Raw genomic sequence first — 23,137 nt, forward strand, 5'->3', positions numbered from 1 at the left:
CTCCAGAAGTAATGTGCTTGTTAACAGCAAAAATGTTTTTAAATAAATAAATAAATATACAGAGGTGAGAAATAACAGACCTCAACTCTATTGCCCATCTGCAAATTTGTGTGCACAGAGTCAATCCCTTACCTCTCTCTAAAAGTGCAAAGTTTCAAAACGTTCAATGAATAGAAGATTTTTGGGGGCAGAATAGATCTGGACAAGGAGAAGAAGTCTGGAGATAAATGTGAGAAGCGAGGGACATATGCTTGTTTTGTTAAAATATTATGTTTGCTGTTGAAGAAAAAAATCCAGAATACTTAATGTTGTTGTTTTAGTTAAATAAAACCATTTAAATGTTTGTCTGGTGATGTTCTCCTCCTAATACAGCATGGCAAGAAAATCCTCCAGATATTAATGATTAACCTGTTGAATTGGAGATAGTTCACTTCCCAATGATTTCATAAATATCTGCTTCAATTACCTTTGGTAAATGAAATAACCAAACAATCATTCATTTTCTGATATAGCTGTAAAACTCATCTGAAAAGTTTTCAAAATAAATCACTGTTTAAAAATATATAGTGTGTACCTTCTAAAAACAAAACCTACATCTATCTCTAAGTTGTGAAGAATATGTATTAAGGTTATAACAACCAACAAGAATGCACTTTTATGTACAAAACCATGATGAAATCGAGTCTTCCTGAGGAGTGATTTAAATCATGATTTAAATCAATTTAAATCCTGGTGATCTGTAATCTTGAAGAGTTGCTTCTAACACAATTAATTCTCCTTTAAATAAAACTAAAAGTCAGACCAAAATCTTAATTGTAGTCTCTTTTAATCAAGCATGACAACTTTGTTTATGTTTATTTACAAGGGGCAATATAGTATAATTCCAGAAACATGCATTTCTATTGTCTGCAATATTTACAAATCATATAAAGATATTTTATTGTTATTCAAGGTTTTTTAATAAAATAAATTCAAATACATCTCATTCTTTGCCAATAACACTGGTAAGTATCAAAGAAATATATATTTTAATAAAATGAAAAAAATTCCAACCACAAAAGTTATTCCTGATGTATAAACTCAAATTCTAGGTTGTGGCCTTGTTGTCAAAAATAAGTGATATTGATTATGAAATCACTATTTTAGTTAATATATCCATTACCAGGACATCACTCAAAATATTTACAAATCAATAAATAAACTTGCATTACTTAACAGTAAATGACTGAAAGAATAGTTATTCTAGTTTTACAGTTTCTTCAGCTAAGAAGAAGTTCTTTAAATTGAAATTGTACCAGTGTAAATCATGTATGAGCAGATCTGTTAAGTCATTTCCTAGCTCAAGAAGAGCAGCAACTGTAGCAGGAAAAAAAAATCAGAGTAATAGTATACTGTATACTATACTCCACAGCCAGAATAGCACACATCCCCATTGTATATATTCATACTATTACTGTCCACTGTTGTAAACAAACTCCAGTACAGCCTTTATTTTCCCCTTCCCCAAAAAGTATGCACATGGTCCAGGTAGGTAAATGCTGCAGCATACACAGTCTTGTCTCTACTTTCTCCTCCGTCACTACACAAAGACAAATATGTTTTTCGGGGCTAATGTGACAAGGTGTAGAGTGCCCTCAACTTCCAAAAAATTGACTTGAAGGCATTCAACACCTTACAAAATGGTATGCAATATCTTGCAGGATTGGGCCCAGAGACCTCCGTTTTACATTTGTTATTGTAATGTAGGAATTTTCATTTATCAGATCCTATTTTAAGTTAATAGCATACTTAGTAATAGCATTGTTTTTAAAAGATAACAAGCAAAGTTACTGACTTCCAAATCATAAGATTCTGTTTTTAAATTAATCTCATTATTAGTATTTATTGAAACAGTTGAAGAGTTTCATATTTCTTGAAATGTTTATCCATCAGAAGATACAGAACATTACTTTATTTAATTGTACACAAACAATTCATATGCATTAAATAAAGCAACCCTTAAATTGTGGGCTACCAAGTTCTACTTTTACAAAATCTCACAAGCAAGTGAAAATTAGGTTCATTTTATTCAAGTTAATTTATTTAGTAAAGAAAATTAGACATTTAACTTCTGGGTTAACAAGCAATACAATGATAAATAATATTAAAGTCCTGGAATGACATCATAAAGCTAAACAGCAAACAGTTTGAAACCCGTATCAAAATCTGGTTCCTTTCATTGTAACTGTGATGGTTGTAAATTATATAATTTATTTGTATTAACCAAATGGAGCCTACAGGTACAAGTGCAAAGAGTTGGCTATAGCTAGTTAATGTCCATGTTAGGCAATTTCCTGTTCTGACTCCAAAGGGTTCTATTACTCCATGCTTTTTTTTTTTTTTTTTTTTGGCAAATAAAATTAAGTACTAAAATTCCAATAGTTCACAGTGACAGATTAAATTTCCCATTTCAAGTAATTTACTCACAAACATAACATGAAGACTGATAACTGTAGTTTTTCAGTGAAGTTTAAGGAAAAAAATTTAGTTGAGGTGCAACAACTGTCTCATAAACTCATATGTGGTAAAAGCCACAGCCTGGGAAGGTATACAACGAATATAATTCAGAGATAAACCGCGGTATAATCCTCTTCGTATTCCATGGTGTCTATATACATACTTCAGTGTCTGCACCATTGTACTGAAAAGATAAAAAGAATCCAAGCCCTTATGCAATACATAGATTTATTTAATATTGAAAATCATTTTCTTAAATACAAGGCATTTCATGTTACTTTTTGATTTTATGGGATAGCTAATGAAAGTCATGTGACCACTCGAACTATCTGAGCTCCTCAAAGGTTTCTCTGTTATCCTCTCAGTGCCACTCTGAGGTATGTACGTGTTAACCTATTTTACAAATGAGGAACTTTAAGGCAGAGAAAAATTAAAGGCTTGTCCACATCGGTGCATCTCAAAGCGCACTACAGAACTTTGTGCATGCTAACAAGGTCCACATGGCCAGTTAATGCATGGCAAGCGAGTGTGTTGCAGATTTTCGCCTAGCTTCCTGCATGCTAACTCTCCATGCAAACAAGCCCTAACTGTTGTCACACAGGAAATCTGTAACAGAGACTTGATTAGAACGCAGATCTCAGCCTCAGTCCAGTGCCTTAGTGTGTGTTTGTGGTGTGCTTGCTGCTTGACTGAAATATACCCTGTGGTCTGTTTGTTTGGGGACCTATATGCTGAGCCTAGCGGCCTGCTAAGCAAGGCTGAGAGCTTCTTAACAAGGCTTTTATCCCTAAGCGCTTTAGCATCCATCGACCGTTAACCAGGGGCCAGGGCTACTCAGAAAGACAAGGCTTTAAAAAACCTGCCCGTAAGAGACTAGAGGAGCTAGTGAACAGGAGTGGCTAAAAGGGGAGTTTTGCGAGGGAGTTTAGAGTGGGAATATGAGGGGGGGCTAGATACATTTAACATTCCTTAAACTTAAAGCCAAAAATACCCCCTGATAAAAACAAAACATCAACAAAAGGAACAAGCTGCAAGAGTAAAAAGAGAATGCAGGCAGAAGTCCAGAAACAGAGTCGGGGCTATCCAGTTTATTGCACCCAATGCAGCATGTATGATTACCTGCCTTATGGGCAGGTGGCATATGTATGCATTCGATGCAAGGAGTTCTTGGCCCTCAGAGACTGTGTACGGGCTTTGGAGACCAGTGGCTGAACTGGAAGAGCTAAGGGAGACACAGAGGTACATAGATGAGACTTTCCGGGACAGAGTAGAACAGTCCCACCCTGGGTCTGACAGCCTCTGTGCTATTGAGGAGGATGAAAGTCTCAGGGAAGAGAACATCCAACTGAAGCAAAGAGAAACAATCCCATAGCTGGGACCCCCCTTCCAGATGATGTCGTTGTACCCTCTCACAGTGAGGCAACCTCTCTGGGGGTTGGGGGGACGGGGCAATGACTCCAGTTATGGGGAAAAGCCAGGTAATAATTATGGGGGATTCAATCATTAAAAACACAGATAGCTCGGTTTGCAATGACCAGGAGAACCTACTAGAATTCTTTGGGGGTCAATAAGCATGTGGACAAGGGGAATCCGGTGGATCTGGTGTACTTGTATTTCCAGAAAGCCTTTGACAAGGTCCCTCACCAAAGGCTCTTAAGCAAAGTAAACTGTTATAAAATAAGAAGGAAGTTCCTCTCATGGATTGGTAACTGGTTAAAAGGGTAGGAATAAATGGTCAGTTTTCAGAATGGAGAGAGGTAAATAGTGGTATCCCCCAGGGATCTGTACTGGGACCAGACCTATTCAACATATTCATAAATAATCTGGAAAAAGGGGTAGAAAGTGAGGTGGCAGAATTTGCAGACTATACAAAACTACTCAAGATAGTTAAGTCCCAAGCAGACTGCAAAGAGCTACAAAAGGATCTCTCAGAACTGGGTGACTAGGCAACAAACTGGCAGATGAAATTCAATGTTGATAAATGCAAAGTAATGCACATCAGAAAACATAATCCCAACTATACATATAAAATGATGGGGTCTAAAGTAGCTGTTACCACCCAAGAAAGAGATCTTAGAGTCACTGTGGATAATTCTCTGAAAACATCCACTCAATGTGCAGTTGCAGTCCAAATAGCGAACAGAATATTGGGAATCATTAAGAAAGGGATAGATAAGACAGAAAACATCACATTGCTTCTATATAAATCCACGGTATGTCCACATCTTGAATACTGTGTGCAAATCTAGTGGCCCCATCTCAAAAAAGATATACTGGAATTGGAAAAGGTTCAGAAAAGGGCAACAAAAATGATTAGGAGTATGAAACGGCTTCCATGAGGAGAGATTAATAGGACTGGGACTTTTCAGCTTGGAAAAGAGATGACTAAGAGGGGATATGATAGAGGTCTATAAAATCATGACTGGTGTGAAGAAAGTAAATAAGGAAGTGTTATGTACTTCTTCTCATAACACACGAACTAGGGGTCACCAAATGAAATGAATAGGCAGCAGGTTTAAAACGAACAAAAGGAAGTATTTTTTCCACACAACCTACAGTCAACCTGTGGAACTCCTTGCCAGTGGATGTTGTGAAAGCCGAGACTATAAAAGGGTTCAAAAAAGAACTAGATAAATTCATGGATCGTAGTTATGGTTATTAGCCCGGACGGGTAGCAATGGTGTCCCTAGCCTCTGTTTGCCAGAAGCTGGGAATGGGCGACAGGGAATGGATCACTTCATGATTACCTGTTCTGTTCATTCCTTCTGGGGCACCTGGCATTGGCCACTGTCAGAAGACAAGATACTGATCTAGATGGACATTTTGTCTGACCTAGTATGGCCGTTCTTATGCCTACCATAAGACTACCCCCTTTTCTTTAAGGCTAAAGATTTGGAACACATTCTGTATTTCAGACTCTGCACTGAGATGAATTTCCAAACATTATCTCTGAAAAGAGTACTAGCTGCACAATTTTTATAAATAGCCTGTTTTAACTGATAAGTGAAGTAGTATATGCATTAGATCTGCAGATAACTGTTTTTCCTCTTTCTGAACTTACAGAAGAGAAGAAACTAGTAACCATCAACAAATAGATGCTAAAATATAGCGACCAAAAAAAGTAAATATTGTCAGAGATCTGAAAGATGGCTCAGCATTCACGGGCTACCAAATAAATTATTCCCTGAACACATCTCCCATAATCCTCCAAACTTGAGGACTTTTACTTTCTCTATTTCCCCATGCTCAAATACCAACATTATGACCATTGTCCATCCATCCTTGGAGCTAGAGATATGGATTCCTCCAAAATACCAACTTAATAGGGATACTGAGTGGAACTTAATACCAACTTAATAGGGATACCTAGTGTCTTTATAATGGTTAGTTCCTGCAAGCCCAAGAAGCAAGAGAGATCACCAAAACCAGTAATCAGACCTATATTACATATATATATATATATATATATATATATATATATAAAAACAAACTGTAATGAGCTAAAAAGATTGATGTTTATATAACTGAATAGAAAAATAATGGATTTCAACTTCCATTTGCCCCATGCAAATTAATACCAGCTCTTGGTAAAAGTGTGAATTTAATCGGATTTGAACAATGTCTTATTATGGAGTTTTCACTTAGTGTTACCAAAGTGCACTATGCAAGAGCCTGAGATATTTGATCTTAGACGGTCTACACAGCAACATAAGCCTGGGGTTCATGAAACTCAAGTTAGCTGACCTGTGTCAGAGAACCCTGGACTTGAGCATCTTCACTGCATTTTAACCCTAGGTTAAGAATTTTCTGACCAATGCTCAAACCTAGGGTTCTGGCGTCCATACTGCAATTGCACAGACTTGAGTCAAAGTAAACATATCCCAAAATGCCAAGTGCCCCTCTCCCCTCAATGTCAACACTCTAACCCTAGAACATAGTGCACTGTGGGAAATCTTTACTGCTTCCCATTTCCTGACTGTGGAGGTGCTATTGATGTGACTCAGGAGCCCATAAGGGGCACACAAATACATAAACTGCATAATTAGCTCCTTTGGTGGCTGTTTCAGTAGAAAGAATGCAGTTTGAGACAGCTTTATACTAAACTACGATCCAATCTGAAAACTGTGCTCTCCACCTTTAGGCTGATTCACACTGGCAGGAAAAGGTTCTGAGAATAACTAGTTATAAAAGCTGGTGGTGGTGGTGTTTTTTCTTGAATACAGTATCAAAGCCTCAATGACTCCACTGGGAATGGAAAAGTTCATAGAATCATAGAATAAGAGAGTTGGAAGGCCTCTGGAGGCCATCTAGTCCAACCCCCTGCCCAGAGCAGGACCAATCCCAACTAAATCATCCCAGCCAGGGCTTTGTCAAGCCTGACCTTGAAAACTTATAAGGAAGGGGATTCCACCACCTCCCTAGGTAACGCATTCCAGTGTTTCACCACTCTCCTAGTGAAAAAGTTTTTCCTAATATCCACCCTAAATCTCCCCCACTGCAACTTGAGACCATTACTCCTTGTCCTGTCATCTCCTATCACTGAGAATAGTCTAGATCCATCCTCTTTGGATCCACCTTTCAGGTAGTTAAAAGCAGCTATCAAATCCCCCCTCATTCTTCTCTTCTGTAGACTAAACAATCCCAGTTCCCTCAGCCTCTCCTCATAAGTCATGTGTTCCAGACCCCTAATTATTTCTGTTGCCCTTCGCTGGACTCTCTCCAATTTCTCCACATCCTTCTTGTAGTGTGGGGCCCAAAACCGGACACAGTACTCCAGATGAGGCCTCACCAATGTCGAATAGAGGGGAACGATCACGTCCCTCGATCTGCTGGCTATGCCCCTACTTATACACCACAAAATGCCATTGGCCTTCTTGGCAACAAGGGCACACTGTTGACTCATATCCAGCTTCTCGTCCACTGTCACCCCTAGGTCCTTCTCTGCAGAACTGCTGCCTAGCCATTCGGTCCCTAGTCTGTAGCTGTGCATTGGATTCTTCCGTCCTAAGTGCAGGACTCTGCACCTGTCCTTGTTGAACCTCATCAGATTTCTTTTGGCCCAATCCTCCAATTTGTCTAGGTCCCTCTGTATCCTATCCCTACCCTCCAGCATATCGACCACTGCTCCCAGTTTAGTGTCATCCACAAACTTGCTGAGGGTGCAATCCACACCATCCTCCAGATCATTAATGAAGATATTGAACAGAACCGGCCCCAGAACCGACCTTTGGGGCACTCCGCTAGATACCAGCTGCCAACTAGACATGGAGCCATTGACCACTATCCATTGAGCCCGACAATCTAGCCAACTTTCTACCCACCTTGTAGTACATCCATCCACCCCATACTTCTTTAATTTGCTGACAAGAATACTGTGGGAGACCGTGTCAAAAGCTTTGCTGAAGTCGAGGAACAACACGTCCACTGCTTTCCCTTCATCCACAGAACCAGTTATCTCATCATAGAAGGCAATTATATTAGTCAGGCATGACTTTCCCTTGGTGAATCCATGCTGACTGCTCCTGATCACTTTCCTCTCATCTAAGTGCTTCAGAATTGATTCCTTGAGGACATGCTCCATGATTTTTCTGGGGACTGAGGGTGAGGCTGACTGGCCTGTAGTTCCCAGGATCCTCCTCCTTCCCTTTTTTAAAGATTGCACTACATTAGCCTTTTCCCAGTCTCCCGGGACTTCCCCCAATCGCCATGAGTTTTCAAAGATAATGGCCAGTTATATAACTGAATCACTCGCCCCACTTCCTAGTCCTCCTCCTTTCCGCTTCACAAGTGCCAAAAATCCTAGCTCTGTGTGGACTATGGCAACTATATTTTAAACCTGAAAATTAATCCATCTCAGAGCAGAATTAGCTGCCAATGAAGCATCAGAATGCCAACTGGATGTTGCTACACACCTGGCACAATGCCATCATGTTTTTAATTCCTTTTTCTCATTTTAGATGTGTTCCTTTTTTCCTTCAGTCAAGGGCAATATGTCCTGAGGATCCCTTATCACTGTCCCTCATGCACCTGGAGAGGCAGGGATAAGGGATCCTTGGGAGGCTGCCGTGAAGTTTTGGGGCTGACTCCCACTGACTACCTTTACAGAGCATGTTGCCCATGTGCCATTCAACATGTAACAGCAGGGAGAGCGGGGGAGCCCAAGAGCAAGGGCCAGAGTGTGGAGCAGGGACCAAGTGGCTGCCTTGATGGGAGGCAGAGAGGCAAAGCTCTTGGCTCAGCATGGCTGGGGGAGGAACGATCCTCAACATGCTGGTGGCCCGTAGCCACCTCCTGCCTGGTGGCTTTGCTCCCTGCTCCAGGAAAGCTCTACACAGCAGCGAGGAAGAGCCGGAACCATGGCAGCGAAAGCAGCAGGAACAGAAAGCATACTCCCAGGTAGTAATGGTGCTTCCGGCCACCGTGCTGCCTACATGCAGCGCTGTGCTCTCTAGGATGCATCTGGAGGACTTCTGGGACTTGAGTCAAGTCAGGGCCTCATGCACACATGAAAGCAATAGAGTCTAGGTCACAGTTTAACATGGTTAAACAAGGTTAGCACATTTGCAGTGTGAATGCAAGGGGGGTTTGGCTTGAGCCCAGGCTCAGCCCCAGGCCTAAACTGCTGTGTAGATATACCCTCAGTGTCTATAACTGTACTGTCAATCAGTACTGTGGTTACAAGAAAGTGATAGTAAACAAGAAAAAAATCATTCACATTGGGGCCAGATCCTGCACCATTCAAGACAACAGAAGTTGGTGACACAACCGTCCCCTGCACTCCTGCCTTGAGGACCTCTTGAGGTCCCTTCTAGTCCTACGATTCTATGTCTATGGCTACACTACCGCGGTAAGTTGACCTATGCTACGCATCTCCAGCTACGTGAATAATGTAGCTGGAGTCGACGTACCTTAGCTCGAGTTACCGCAGGGGTTAACGGGAAAAAAGTCTCCCGTCAACTGACCTTACTCTTCTCGTAGGGGGCAGAGTACAGGGGTCGACTGGAGAGCGATCTTTAGTAGACCCGCTAAATCAACCACCAGTGGATCGATCTCAGAGCATCGATCCAGGCTGTAGTGTAGACCTGCCCCGAGATTCAACAGAAGCAGGATTGGGCCCTTGGAGCTTATTTATGCCAAGTGAAGCTGTAGTAAATTGAAGCCTAACACAAAAGAACTTCAACAATAAAGATCTCATATTCGCAGAATTCATTTCTGTGATTTTTAAAAGAGATCACAATAAAGAAAAAAACAGTTTCCCTCTCAGTTAAGAGCACAGAAACCTATTACCCTCTCCACTAGTGGAAAATATGAAGGAATCTATAGCACAGTTAATCATGTATCAGTTTTAAACAAAGAGGTTTACTTATACATTTAGGAATTCACTTACTACAGTTGAGAAGGATGGTATAATAAAATGCTTACAGGCACTTGTCAGCATCTGGAAGAGCTGATCCTAACTGCATTCGCCTACGAGTTACATCAAGTGGATATCTAAAGAAGAGAGTTGTTTGTTTGTTTGTTAAAAAAGAAAGCATTTTAACTACTTGAACGGCAAAAATATGAATACAGTGTTTGTGTGTATATATATATATATACACACATGAATATAAATAAAGAAAGTTCCCTGTGAAACCTCCAAGTTCCTTTTACAGTGAGTCAAGGATCAAACTCAGTGCCCAACACAGCTGAAAGTTCTCCAAAAATCGAGATTTCCGCCAGCACAATTAAAAACAGTGAATCAGAATCTTAATATATTCCATTAGGCAGAAGTAAAGAAGATACATGAAGATCAGACAGAGCATAAACCAGTTTGTGTAAAACAGAATTTAGGGAGGAGACAGAAATGCATGTGTGACATTTGTAATTAACTAGTTTAGAAAAAAATAAACGCCAAAAAAATAAATCCAATCAATTCACCTGTTTCTGGGCCATGGAGAAAATCTGACAAAGGCAGAGAGTAGAGAAGGAGGGAGAAATAAAAATAAACTATGCCAAATATAGTAACTTAAATATATATTTGTATTTTGTTTTAAAATGAACTGGTGTAAAACAACTCCAACTCTAGGTAAGATTCTAATTTACCTTGGTGGAAATTTGTCAGAATAAAGACAGCAGGATTTGGTCTGATACATATACTTTTAAAGATCTTCAAAATTAAAACACATTCAGAAAGTGAAGCACCATGAAGTCAGTGCATTCTAGTTTCTGACCTATCAGGTAAAAAAAGCTTAACTCTGAAATATTACATTTAAGAAAAATTCTTAATCCAAGATAGCATATAATTTCTTCAATAAGTGCAGCTAAAAACCCCAAAACAAACAAACCCATATCCCACCAAAACTTACGATATTGTCTGTGCTATTGCTCCAGCCAAGCCACCACACAGCAAGCTTACATGTGTTTTCAAAACTAAGACTTCAGGATTATCTAAGGAAGGCCTTCCAAGCAGGCTAGGTGCTTGGGCAAGTCCAATGCTCTTTAAGGTACTAAAGGTAAAAAATGAAAAACCTGAAAGAGAAAAATGTAATTTTATGTAGACTTTAGGAAACCACAAGTTTCTTACTGATACACATAGAGTCTTTGTAACATAAGAGAGTAATCACACACTGAATTATTTAATTCCTGATTCTTTACGAGGTTTTTATTAAATATTGTGAAAGAGAGAAAAGTTACATACATTACATAAATCAATACAAATATTACATATTTATCCAATGTGACAGGGTCGGGCCAGATGGCTACAGGAGAGTAACAGAAGGCAGATATATTAGCCCCAGGCTAAGTAGGTCCCCTTTCCCTGGGTAAGGTAACAGGGAAGATTTTTTTTTTTTTTTTGGAAACAGAAAAGAAGTTTATTGGTAACACTTACAAGAATTACCAAAGGAAACAAAACAACTATGCAACAAAACAACGCAAACAGAAGGTATAACACAGCAGCCTTCAGGAGGGAGAAGTGTTCAGGCTAGCGTAGGCCCAGAGCGGGGGGGCTTCCTCGACACTCGTGGTCTTCCACCCTCCTGAGTTACCTGGTGGCCTAGAGCGGGGGGGCTTCCTCGACACTCATGGTCTTCCACCCCCTCGAGTTACCTAGTGCCGCGCCCAGTGTCACCGATCCTCCCTCTCCTGAGAGTGCCCGGCAAGATGGGCACGGCTGCGGGGTGGGCGGTTTAGGGGTGGGGGGGTAGACACCCATGTATTATTGGACCCCTCCTAGATGACAGTAATGATGGTATCCACAGCGGCAACGGCTGGGGCTGGCGTCTCTTGCTCTTCCCCTCAATCAAAGGGTCAGACGGAGGGAACCGGACGGGGTCACCAAGCAGAGAACCCCGGACAGCGCCCACGGCTCCTCGAAGGCATCAAGGGAGTCGGTGGATGCTGCCCAGAGGAACTCCGCCCGGATACGTGAATGTACTGAGGATCGGAAAAAGGCCCTACAATCACAGGACGTTTCATGGGCCAACCTCCTCTCTCTGGTTTTATAAATGGCTGTTTTAGCCAAGGCTAGGAGGAGGTTGACCAGGAGATCCCACGATTTTGTGGGGCCACGGATGGGAAGTGTATAGATAAAAAGGTGAGGGGAGAAATGAAGCCAAAAGCGCAATAGAATATTTGTGAGGAGCCGGAAAAGGGGCTGCAATCTGGCACACTCTAAATATACGTGCGCCAGGGTTTCCCTCACATTACAAAAAGGGCAAGTATCCGGGATGGGGGTAAACCGTGTCAGAAACACGCCCGTGCTCACAGCTCCGTGAAGGAGCCGCCAACTGATGTCCCCGACGGGCCTCGGGACCAAGGTGGAATACAGGCTGGCCCATCGAGATTGCTCACCCTCCAAAGGTGGCAGGAGGTCCCGTCACTTTGTACCGGGGCGGGACACCAGGGTGTGGGAGTGAAGGGTGTGAAGCGTGAGTGTGTATAAATATTTCCGTGGTGCAATTTGAAAACTGACCGGCTGCAGTTCATGCAGCCGGCTTGCAGGGAAACGGTGAGGGGTTTGTTGGGATCGGCAGGGTAAGGGCCCAATGGAAAGGTCCAGCGGGCTTGGGGTAGAAGATGGGCGGGGTGTGCCCTCGCGCAAGGCTCGGTTGACATAAGCCCGAGCAGCGGGGGTCAAGGCGGCCTTCACCTCCCGAAGTACGCGCCGGGGGGTACGAGGGCTGGAGAGCCCCATGCGCCGAGCGAGCGTCAGGGGATCCAGCCAGTCTCTCCGGTCGTAGTCCAGGAGGTCTCCGACCCTCGTGACTTCCGCCAGGACCAACCTCTGGCGCACCGGGTGGGACTCCGCCACCTGCACACGGAGTTGGGGATTGTGCAGCAGGGGCTCCGTGAGGAGATCTGCTCCCACGGTGGCCGCCACGGACCTGGTTGTTAGAAACAGTTTCCAGGTCCGGAGGAGGTCCTGGTAGAAGACCGGCAGCCTGGAGAGGTCTCGCGGAAAACCTCTCGGACAAAGATAAAAGAGCTGCCGGTCGTAACGGAGCCCTTGGAAGCGGCGCAGGAAGGCGTGCGCCAGTATGCTCCATGCCGAACTACTTGTACTATAAAAGAGCCTCTGCAGGGCCTGGAGGCGGAAAACACGGACCTGAGTGTACAGACACTTCAGGCCCTGCCCTCCTTCCTTCAGGGGTAAATGAAGAACTCCAACAGGGGCCCAGTGCATTCCTGACCAGAAGAACACTAGGATCAATCTCCGGAGGTGGGTCAGGAAACCCGGGGCTGGGGCCAGGGTGTTGAGCTGGTACCAGAGTGTGGACAGGACTAGTGGTTAAGCACCAGTGCTCTCCCTTGGAGGGAGAGACATCGGAGTAGCCTCATCCATTTCCGGATCCGCTCTATCACCCCACCCTCTAAATTTTCCAGTTCTCCAGCGGGGAAGGGTGCGTGGTGGAAAGGTAAACGCCAAGATAGAGCAGTAGACCTGCACTCCACCGGATGGTCTGAAGCGCGGGTGGGAGGGAGCTTACCTGCCGCCAGTCCCCCACCACCAAGCCAGAGCTCTTGACCCAGTTGACTCAGGCGGAGGAGGCTGCCGAATAGATGGCCTGGCATGCCTCCACTCGCGCCAAGTCGCCCGGGTCCTGGACCACGAGGAGTACGTCATCGGCATAAGCCGACAGGACCAGCCGCAGCTCCGGCACCCGCAGCACCAACCCTGTCATCCTCCTGCGGAGGAGACAGAGGAAAGGCTCGATCGCCAGAGCGTACAACTGGCCCGAGAGGGGGCAACCCTGCCGCACTCCTCGCCCGAAGCTGACCGGTTCAGTCAGCTAGTTGAGCCAGTTGAGCCTAACCAAACACTCCGCGGAGGCAGACAGCACCCGGAGAAAACTCACAAACTGAGGTCCGAATCCAAACGCCTGCAGAGTGCTCAGGAGGTACCCATGGTCTACTCTATCGAACGCCTTCTCCTGATCAAGAGACAGGAGGGCGAACGACAGACCATCTCTCCGCCCGAGTTCCAAAAGGTCTCGGACTAGAAATAGGTTGTCAAAAATGCTGCGACCCGGGACAGTATAGGTCTGGTCTGGGTGGACCACGTCCGCCATCATGGACCCTAGCCACAGCGAGATTGCTTTCGCTATGATTTTGTAATCCGTGCTAAGGAGTGAGACGGGACGCCAGTTTCATAAATCGCGGAGGTCCCCCTTCTTCGGCAGCAAGGCGAGCACCGCTCGCCTGCACGACAGAGGGAGGACCCCGCTCTGCAAGGACTCAGCCCAAACGGTGACTAGGTCTGGGCCGAGGATGTCCCAGAACGCGCGGTAAAACTCCACGGTCAGCCCATCCATGCCCAGAGATTTATTGGTGGGCATGCGACGGAGGGCTTCCGAGAACTTGGCCAGGGTGAGAGGCAGCTCTAGTCAGTCTCGGTCGCCCACGCTGACCGTGGGGAGTTCCTCCCAGAGCACCCCGCAAGCGCCAGGATTGGTCGGATCCGGGGAGAAAAGGCTTGTGTAGAAGTCACGGGCCCTCCCACACATCTCCTCCAGATCCGTGAGGGGGGTGCCGTCTTCCGCAAGAAGGCAGGGGACGTGTTTCTTGGCCCCCCTCGTTTTCTCCAGGGCATAGAAGAAGCGGGAGCCGCGGTCCATCTCCCAAAGGAGGCGGATGCGGGACCGAACGAAGGCACCTCAGGCCCGGTGGTCCTCGAGGGCCCGGAGCTCCTCCCGCTTCTCCCGGCACGCTCCGCAGAGGGACGGGTCCTTGGGGTTGGCGGCCAGGCGCCTCTCCATCTCTAAGACCTCCCGTTCCAACTGCTCTATCGCCGCATTTCACCGTCGGCTGGTGCCCCGAGTGTAGTCACGGCAGAAGAGCTTGGCGCGCACCTTCCCGAGATCCCACCATCGCCGCACCAAGGAAAGGCACGCCACTGCTCTCGCCAGGCCAGCCAAAACTTCCAGAAGGACGTCACGAAGCTCTCGTCCTCCAACAGGCTGTTGTTAAAGTGCCAATAGGCCGGCCCTAGTCTCTCTGCACGGAGGGAGACCGTTATGGTGACTAAATGATGGTTGGAGAATGGGGCCGGCCGAATGGCGGAGGAGTGGGCCTGTGAAAGATGGAAATGGGATAAGTAAATACGGTCCAACCAAGAGTGATGTGACCGATGGGCCTCCACCCAGACAAAAGTGAACGTGGAAGTGTCATCTGGGTGATGGTCACGCCAGACGTCCGCTAGGGAGTGATGTTCAACTATCCCTCAGAGAATATTCGCAGCAGCCGGGCTCGGCTCGGCCCCTGAACGGTCCCGTTCCTCGAGGGTGGTGTTAAAGTCCCCTCCCAGGACCAGGCACTCATGCGAATCTAGGGTGCCGAGAAAGTCGGACACCCGCTGATAGAATTGTGGCCTCCTTGAACTCATTTGCGGGGCATAGATGTTAACAAGATTGACCACAAGCCCCTCCATACGGACTCGAAGGTGCAGCAGGTGGCCCGGCACGGCCTCAGCAACCCCTAGCACCTCGGGCCGTAGTTTGGGGGAGAACAGGGTCGCCACTCCAGCTTGTCAAGTCGTGAAGTGGCTAAAATATACCCCGTCTCCCCACTCCAGCCGCCACCTGTCCTCGGCAGTCAGGTCCGTATGGGTCTCCTGCAGGAAAACTACAGAGTACCCCCCTTCCCGAAGGTAAGAGAGCACCTGGGACCTGCGGAGAGCCATCCTACAGCCCCTGGTATTCAGGGTCGCAATAAGAAGAGGTGTCATGCGGAGGGCTGGGGAGGGGGTGGGGGTTTCTTGTTGGTGGGGGTGTTCAGGGCCCCCGGTGGGTTGCGCAGCAACCCGTGACCCATCCCGTGGATGAGTAGATCGTTTCAGAAGCCGCGGCACCGCACCTTCCTTGCCCCCTGCCCTCCTGTATAAGGGCCCTTGTGGCCTGCAGGATTTGGTCAAAGTCCCCCCATAGCTGAAGAGCCAGCTGTACCCTATTGCGGGCGCCATGGGTGTGTTCTAGGAACTTCCGTAGTGCATGCCGCAGCTCATGGGGGGGGTGGGGTTACAATTTCTGGGGTATTCCCTGGTGGGGCTCTTAATACAGCCTCGTGGTCCGCTAAGGCGGGTAGACAGGGTGCGGACCACAGAGCGTCTGACAGGCTGGGGTTATTAAATTCATTTCACGCCTTGGGGTGGAGGGGGATGGGAGGGAAAAAATTGCAACTCCTAATGGGTCGCGACTAGAAAGCGCAAAGACTGCTCCCTGGGGGGAATCTGCGAAAGGCGGGAAGGAAATAACCCCAGGGGGGGCATTAGCATTGCAGGAGGAGGGGACTTGGGCAGGGACGGGGTGGGGGCAGAGGCAGGGGTAAGGCTCTGGGGTTCAGGAGGCAAGCAGCTAAAGGAAAGTGCTTCCTGAGCAGAGTCAAGGGTTAAGGAGGGGGCTCCCAGTAATGCTAGGCGCTGGCTCCGTGGTGGTCTTTGCGGCCATGGCATCAGGTGGTGGACCACCTTCTGCAGGGTGCTCGCCCAGGAAGGCAATTAGGGGGAGGGAGCATGGGGAAAGGGGGACTGGGGTAAGGTTGCCCAGCTCAAGGCCAGCCGGCAGTAGATCATCCTCTCCCTGGGTGACCGGGGTCAAATCTAGGGCCTCAATCTCCGCATACACGGAGAAGAGGCAGCTCCTGCTACCCCGGGGGCCTCTCCTCTAGGGCCCGCCTCAACCGTCGCCTCGGGGTCCGCGGGGGGTTCGGGTGGTATCCAGGCAGAAGGGGCGTCCTCAGGAGTCACGGAGGGGAGGGTCTCCCGTGGAGGGGGGATTCTGCCCTCCAATGCCAGTCCGTCTTCCCCTCCCAACACCAGCGGATGGATCTCACTCGTGGCCGTAGCGGGAGGCTCAATATCAGTGCCTCCTTTCCTGGTCTTCCGGGGGGCTTCCGCGTCGGATGGATGCAGCGGAGCTCGAGCCTTCCGCTTGCCTCGCTTCCCCTGGACTAGGGTCCAGCCCTCCATAGCGTCGTCTGGGGGTTGGTTAGCAGGGGTCTTGTCGGGGGGCGGAGGCGATGGTTCAGGGGTTCGGGGGGGTAGTGGTGAGGCAGCATGGGGGGCGGGGGGTTCTCCTTGGGGCGGGCCCTCTCCTGTACCCAGTAATATCCTTGCCATACCCTCTTCCATAGGCTCTGCTGGATTGGTAATAGCAAGGGTGGAACTCCCTTGCTCGCCCGGGTGTTGTAGGGAAGGTATCTCTTGGGCCCGGACGGGAGCAGCGATGGGTCGAGTAGGAGGAGGGTTGGTTTCAGGTGCCGGGCAGCCAGGGGCATCGGAAGCGACGGGGCCGATGTCCTGCCGGGTCTCGGGTGCCCCTCCCCCCCCGGGCCAAAGGGCAGTCTCTGCGGACATGCCCCACTGAGTGGCAGAGGTAGCACCGGGCCTCTCCGGTGGAGTAAAAGACCCAATAGCGGGCTCCCTGGTAGGGGACTAGGAAAGACCCCTCGAGCGCCTCTCCGTCACGCGCCCCCGCCAGCGGTAGAAGCTGCACTTGCCGGCGGAACGAAAGGACGTGACGGAGGGTGGGGTCCTTGCAGCCCAACGGGAGAGGGCTGATGACAGAGACAAGTTTCCCCAGGGTGGAGAGAGCAGGTAACAGGGCAACATTGGGTAAGAAGGAAGGAACGGAGGTGAGGACGAGGCGAACGCCCAGATCTTCTAGCGGCTCTAGGGGGACAAACACCCCCCCCACCGCCAGGCCCCTCTCCACCGCCTCCTGGACAGCAGCCTCCGAAGCTAAGAAAAAAACGACCTTCCCATACATCTTGGAGGCCGCCACAATAGCCGTGGGTCCTACCACCTTCGCCAATGCCTGCACGCATGTCTCCACGTGGGGCGAGCCGGGCACCAGGAGGCAACGGACACCGTGCCTCCTGGTCAAGGCGGGGAAAGGGCCCCGGCCGCTGGTGATGGTAGTGGAGGCGGGGGGGGGGGGGGGGCGAGATGACGAGGCAGCAGGCGGGGGGAGCCCGTCACCGCCCGGGCATACATCCTGGGGGCCGGGGGAGGGACAATTGCAGAGCTGGTGGAGGGAAACGCAGGGAGGGACGCCACGGTCGATGACGAGGCCAAGGCGGTGGGGACAGCCCCTGCCATGGAGGGCCTAGTGGTTTTAGCGGGGCCCTTTCCTTTCTTCCCGCCCTGGCGCTTCCAGCCAGCTGTGGGGGGTTTCCTAGAATCTGGGGGGCGGTGGGCGCAGCAGCAGCAATCACCCCGGTGCCTCCTGCTGCCGGTGCCCCAGCGGGGGGGGGGGGGGGGTGGCAAGTATCTTAACAATAGTGGGGGGGGGACCTTGGGGGTCGGGGAGGTGGGGAGGTGGGGGAGGGACAACTGATTTTGTTAGAGGGGCCTTGCCCCTCTCATTCCCCGCCATTGTGAGCAGGGAGAGACGGGGAGACACCAGAAGGAGGAGGAGGGAGGGCGAAGCAGAGTAACTGCTCCTCCCTGCTGGGCTGCAGGCGGGGGGGTGGGGGAATGCCAAAGGGGTTGGACTGGGAGTGGGGGGGGAAACAGATCGGGGTCCGGTAATAGGGGCAAGCTGTGGGATAAGCAATCCGGGGGGGGTGGGGTGCAGACCCACGCACGTTTGTCCAAAGAGTCTCGGTTGGTCGGCTGTTATGTCCGGTCCGAAAGGTAAAGTTCAAAGCAAACAGCTGGATCCGAAGGTAGATAGCAGGTTGCCAGCAGGGACGGACGGACGGCGGGGGGGGGGGGCCGTAAAAGTTGTAGTGATGGTGGGGGGGTGGGCACCGATGGATCGGGGTGGCTCCGCGCCACACCCCCTGTGCCGCCACAAACGTAAGTGAACCACAGTCAAACTCCCCCGCACGAGAGTATAATTCAGAAGATTACTCAGTCTTACGGCCCCCTTCACGATGATTTGTAGCTTCCCTGGGTTATTTCTCCTGTCTTCTGAAATCTTCTTCTCCAGCTGTTTTGGCTGTGTTCCAAGGCTTCCGGCATGCTGAGAATGTTGTAAAGATAAGAAGTAAAATCCGAGCTGCCAGCAAAACGGCTGGGTCTGGGGGTTTCCACTCCTCACTCCAGATAGCAAAATCGGCAATCTTCCCCCCCCTCCTCCGGGGGGCTCAGCTGAGGCAAATAGCTGCGCCCGAAAGCAGGCGTGGGGGGCGGGGGGCTGCTGGCGGCAAGCTGGAGGCCAACCAGCACGTAAACGGCAAAAAGAAAAAAATAACAAAAAATCAAACCAAAACAAAAAGCGTCTGGCCCGGTCGGAGGGGGGAACTAAGGCAGGTTCAAAAAGTAAGAAAAATCCAGGCCAGGGGGCTTTAGAAAAGAATAGAAAGCAGACAGCTGAGGAGCAAGCAAAGGACGTTCCGTTTCCCAACAGGGAAGGTTTCAGAACAATCACGAACCTTCTGGAGGCAATTAAGACAGGCTGATTAGAACACCTGCAGCCAATCAAGAAGCTGCTAGAATCAATTAAGGCAGGCTAATCAGGGCACCTGGGTTTTAAAAAGGAGCTCACATCAGTTTGTGGTGTGCATGTGAGGAGCCGGGAGCAAGAGGCACTAGGAGCTGAGAGTGAGAACGCAGACTGTTGGAGGACTGAGGTGTACAAGAATTATCAGACACCAGGAGGAAGGTCCTATGGTGAGGATAAAGAAGGTGTTGGGAGGAGGCCATGGGGAAGTAGCCCAGGGAGTTGTAGCTGTCACACAGCTGTTCCAGGAGGCACTCTAGACAGCTGCATTCCACAGGGCCCTGGGCTGGAACCCGAAGTAGAGGGCGGGCCCGGGTTCCCCCCAAATCCTCCCAACTCCTGGTCAGACACAGGAGGAGTCGACCTGGACTGTGAATTCAGAAAAACGGCCAAGCTGAGGGCTGCCGTAAGCTCCAGAGCGAGCAAATCCGCCAATAAGCGCGAGACCCACCAAGGTAGAGCAGGAACTTTGTCACACCAATAGCAATCTTAAGTGTGGTCTAGGATTCAGCTTGTTGTAATTTGCCAAGTGTTGAGAAGGCTCTTTGGAAAAAAGTGTGCCTTAGGCATTAATTTTAAGAATTGTTTTTTGTACTACACATGCAATGGAAGCGTACATACAATAATACTTTGCGCATCTGTCTTGTAACTTCTAACCAAGGATCTTAAAACACTTTGAAAAAAGTGATTTTTAATTTAACATGTTATAGTTACAAGTAACACCTAAGATTAGTATAACTGAAAGAAATTAGAAAAAAATCTCATATCTTTTCAGTTTATTTACTTCATTCGAGAGCATTTTCCATAGTCAGTTTCATTGTTTCCCCTTTATAGTCAGTCTATTTCCCTTAGTTTGTGTGGGCCTTTCACACAGCAACTACAGCCAGATTGGCCAGGTTTAGGAACAGGTCCTGCACCTTTTTCCATCGGAGAAGCTTTAGGGGTGGGGAGCGAGAGGAGAACTCAGTCACTGGCCCCTCACATCTCAGAAAGGTCACTTAGGGATTTTCACCAGTGGTATAAGTTACAGCAGCTATTCTAACTTGCACTGATCAACATCATAAGCTGATCTACCATCAGATCAGGAAGCTACAAATGACTCCCTGCAGTTTGCCCTTTCCATTCTGTCCAAGCAGAAATTTAGCCCTTCAGTTTAACAGAAGCAAATACAAATTTTGCAAATACAACTGTGAGACACACATACAATGCTGGCAACAAAATTTTTAACTTACCTGCATAAGGAGCCATTCCTACAACTGTTGGCATCAGTCCTCTGTAAAATCCAATGTAACCTCCTTCCTTTTGAAGGAAAAATAAAAATACAAACAATTCATGGCAAACAGAAGTAGAAATAGTTAGATTATTATGGAACTGATTGTACTGACAAGTCATTTGTATGACAGTGCTAGCCATGCAATGAGGTATTAATATTAACCTCATCTTCCTCAGCGGCTGAGAGGAGGGACTATAAATTGGCTGCTTAGGAGACAGAGAGGAGAAAATGCTTAGGAGAAGGCAGGTCTACCTACACCCAGAATCACAAAGTAGGGAGATGATTTCCAATACACACAATTAAGTATGTTACTTTCCAACCCCTGTTATAAATATTATTCTCAGAGGCAAAAACCTCAGGAGTATATACCACTGTTATTCCCAATTTGTTGTCCTCTGCCATTTCCACCAGCTTGAGCCACCCTCCACCAGCACGAGTAAAAGGGGAGCATCCAGGCCCTTTTGTAAAACGAGAGTGTGCTACACACACAGTCAAAGCCAAATTCATATTTGTTTCCCTCAAGTCATTAAATAGTGGTGCACAGCATTAAAAAAATACAACCACCACATTTTTCTTTAACAAGTATGGAAGGAGAAAATGAAATACCTTTGAATAAATGGTCTTGAATGCATGAATAATTCCTGTGTACTTGTGCTCCCCTTTCACTTGGAATGCCAGACGTGCTCTAACCATATCAAGAGGGTAAGTACAAATGACTGCTGTTATACCTATTTAAAAAAAAGACCACCACCACATACCTTAATTGTTCTTAGATAGTTTTAAGCAACAAAAGATCCTTTCAAGGCAAATAATTAACATAAGAATGTATACTCAACAACAACTTTTAAAAAGTCAAATTTAAAAGTCTACCTTTAATCAAAGGCTAAGAGAACTAAACTCAGCCATGCATTGAGTATCACATTTGTATCCATCAGCATTAATAGGAGCTATGCAACTAAACCTCAATCCTGCAATGATTTGTGTTACTAACTGGACTCATATGAATAACCCCATTGGAGTCAGTGGGACTACTCACTTGCATGTGTAGTGAGTAAATCTTTGTAGGATCAGGGACAAAGGACCTAATCCTGACATATTTAAATATTCAAACATTAAATGAGAGAACACCACAGACTTATACATTTAATTTCCAAAAAGTGATGTTAGCAAAAAGTATAACAATACAATTACTGTATATTTGTAAGTGTATATTTAAATGGTATCTGAACACACTGAAGTTATTCTAAATGAAAACTTAAAATAAGGCTAACAATAATAGTTTTGATTTATGTTGATATTTAATTGGGTTTTTTAATCATTCTATTTACTCTTAGCTGAATGACAATAAATTAGTTAATGCCACATTGTTTACAGAGCCAGATTCTGTGGTCCTTAATTATGCATGCCGCACTTAATTGTGGAAGTAGCCCATTTGAAGTCAGTGTTGTGTGATTAAATGCTACGTCCATGATTAAGGGTTGTAAATCTGACCAAGTGTTATTGCAGCACCACTGACATGCCCTGTAGTTAACTTTATATCATCACTTCCATTATAAAACTCTATAGCTGTATTTTTCTTTGGTTAGACTTCATAAGATGATATTTACTTGGACAACAGAAATCTGAAGATCTACCATCATGCTGCTCCAAATTTGCATAGAGGCTTAGATGTTGCCATTTTAGGGGCAGTTCACAAACAGAACATAGATTAAAACAATGACAGTCCTCACTAACACCATCATTTGAATAATTAGTCTCTCTCTACCACTAGGCTATGAGGTAGATAGTAACCCATGAATTGTTTACAAGCAACATGGAGGGAAAACTAAAATCACTTACAAATATCTGAAATTGCTGTAGTTGCCCCCTCCTACCGCCCTTCCCCATTTTACAGTTATAACCCAGGAAGCAAAGAAGATTCAATTAAGGTAAGAGTATGTAATATAATTTTAATATTCTCTCCACCACCCACCTACACACAATCAAGAAATTTTTAGAGTATAAAAGAAAAAAAAAACAAATGTAAGGGACAAAGATGGTAGTAAAGTGGGAGAAGAGGAAGATAAAACAAACAATTACAAGGTATGAAATTCTTTCTTGTTACAAAAAGAAAAGGAGTACTTGTGGCACCTTAGAGACTAACCAATTTATTTGAGCATAAGCTTTCGTGAGCGACAGCTCACTTCATCGGATGCTATAGCTCACGAAAGCTTATGCTCAAATAAACTGGTTAGTCTCTAAGGTGACACAAGTACTCCTTTTCTTTTTGCGAATACAGACTAACACGGCTGTTACTCTGAAACCTGTCTTGTTACACTTCTCTTCTACTCCATCCTACAACTACTGTCTAGTATACAGGGCAGACAGAGCAACCAGCATCCAAAAAAGAGGTAGGCTCATCATACTGCAGTTTTTAAACTCGGACACAAACCTGCAGAACAGAACC

The 23,137-nt window shown here is 46.8% G+C and overlaps 1 protein-coding gene across 3 annotated transcripts in view; it reads right to left on the reverse strand.

Moving 5' to 3' along the window:
- Positions 1–809: 809 nt before the first annotated feature.
- SLC25A16 (solute carrier family 25 member 16) overlaps positions 810–23,137 on the reverse strand; it is a 41,066-nt gene continuing 18,738 nt past the window's right edge. For 2 of the 3 annotated variants that reach the window (XM_075130870.1, XM_075130872.1), the window contains 5 exons: positions 21,298–21,419; positions 20,651–20,717; positions 10,842–11,004; positions 9,919–9,987; positions 810–2,680 (listed from right to left, as the gene is read on the reverse strand). In XM_075130870.1, the coding sequence (XP_074986971.1) occupies positions 2,524–2,680; positions 9,919–9,987; positions 10,842–11,004; positions 20,651–20,717; positions 21,298–21,419 (578 nt within the window). In that variant the 3' untranslated portion in view covers positions 810–2,523. Of the gene's footprint in view, positions 2,681–9,883; positions 9,988–10,841; positions 11,005–20,650; positions 20,718–21,297; positions 21,420–23,137 lie in introns of all 3 variants that reach the window. The other variant, XM_075130871.1, reaches the window with a different exon arrangement.

Source organism: Caretta caretta, chromosome 7, assembly GCF_965140235.1.
Source record: "Caretta caretta isolate rCarCar2 chromosome 7, rCarCar1.hap1, whole genome shotgun sequence".
NCBI lineage: Eukaryota > Metazoa > Chordata > Testudines > Cheloniidae > Caretta > Caretta caretta.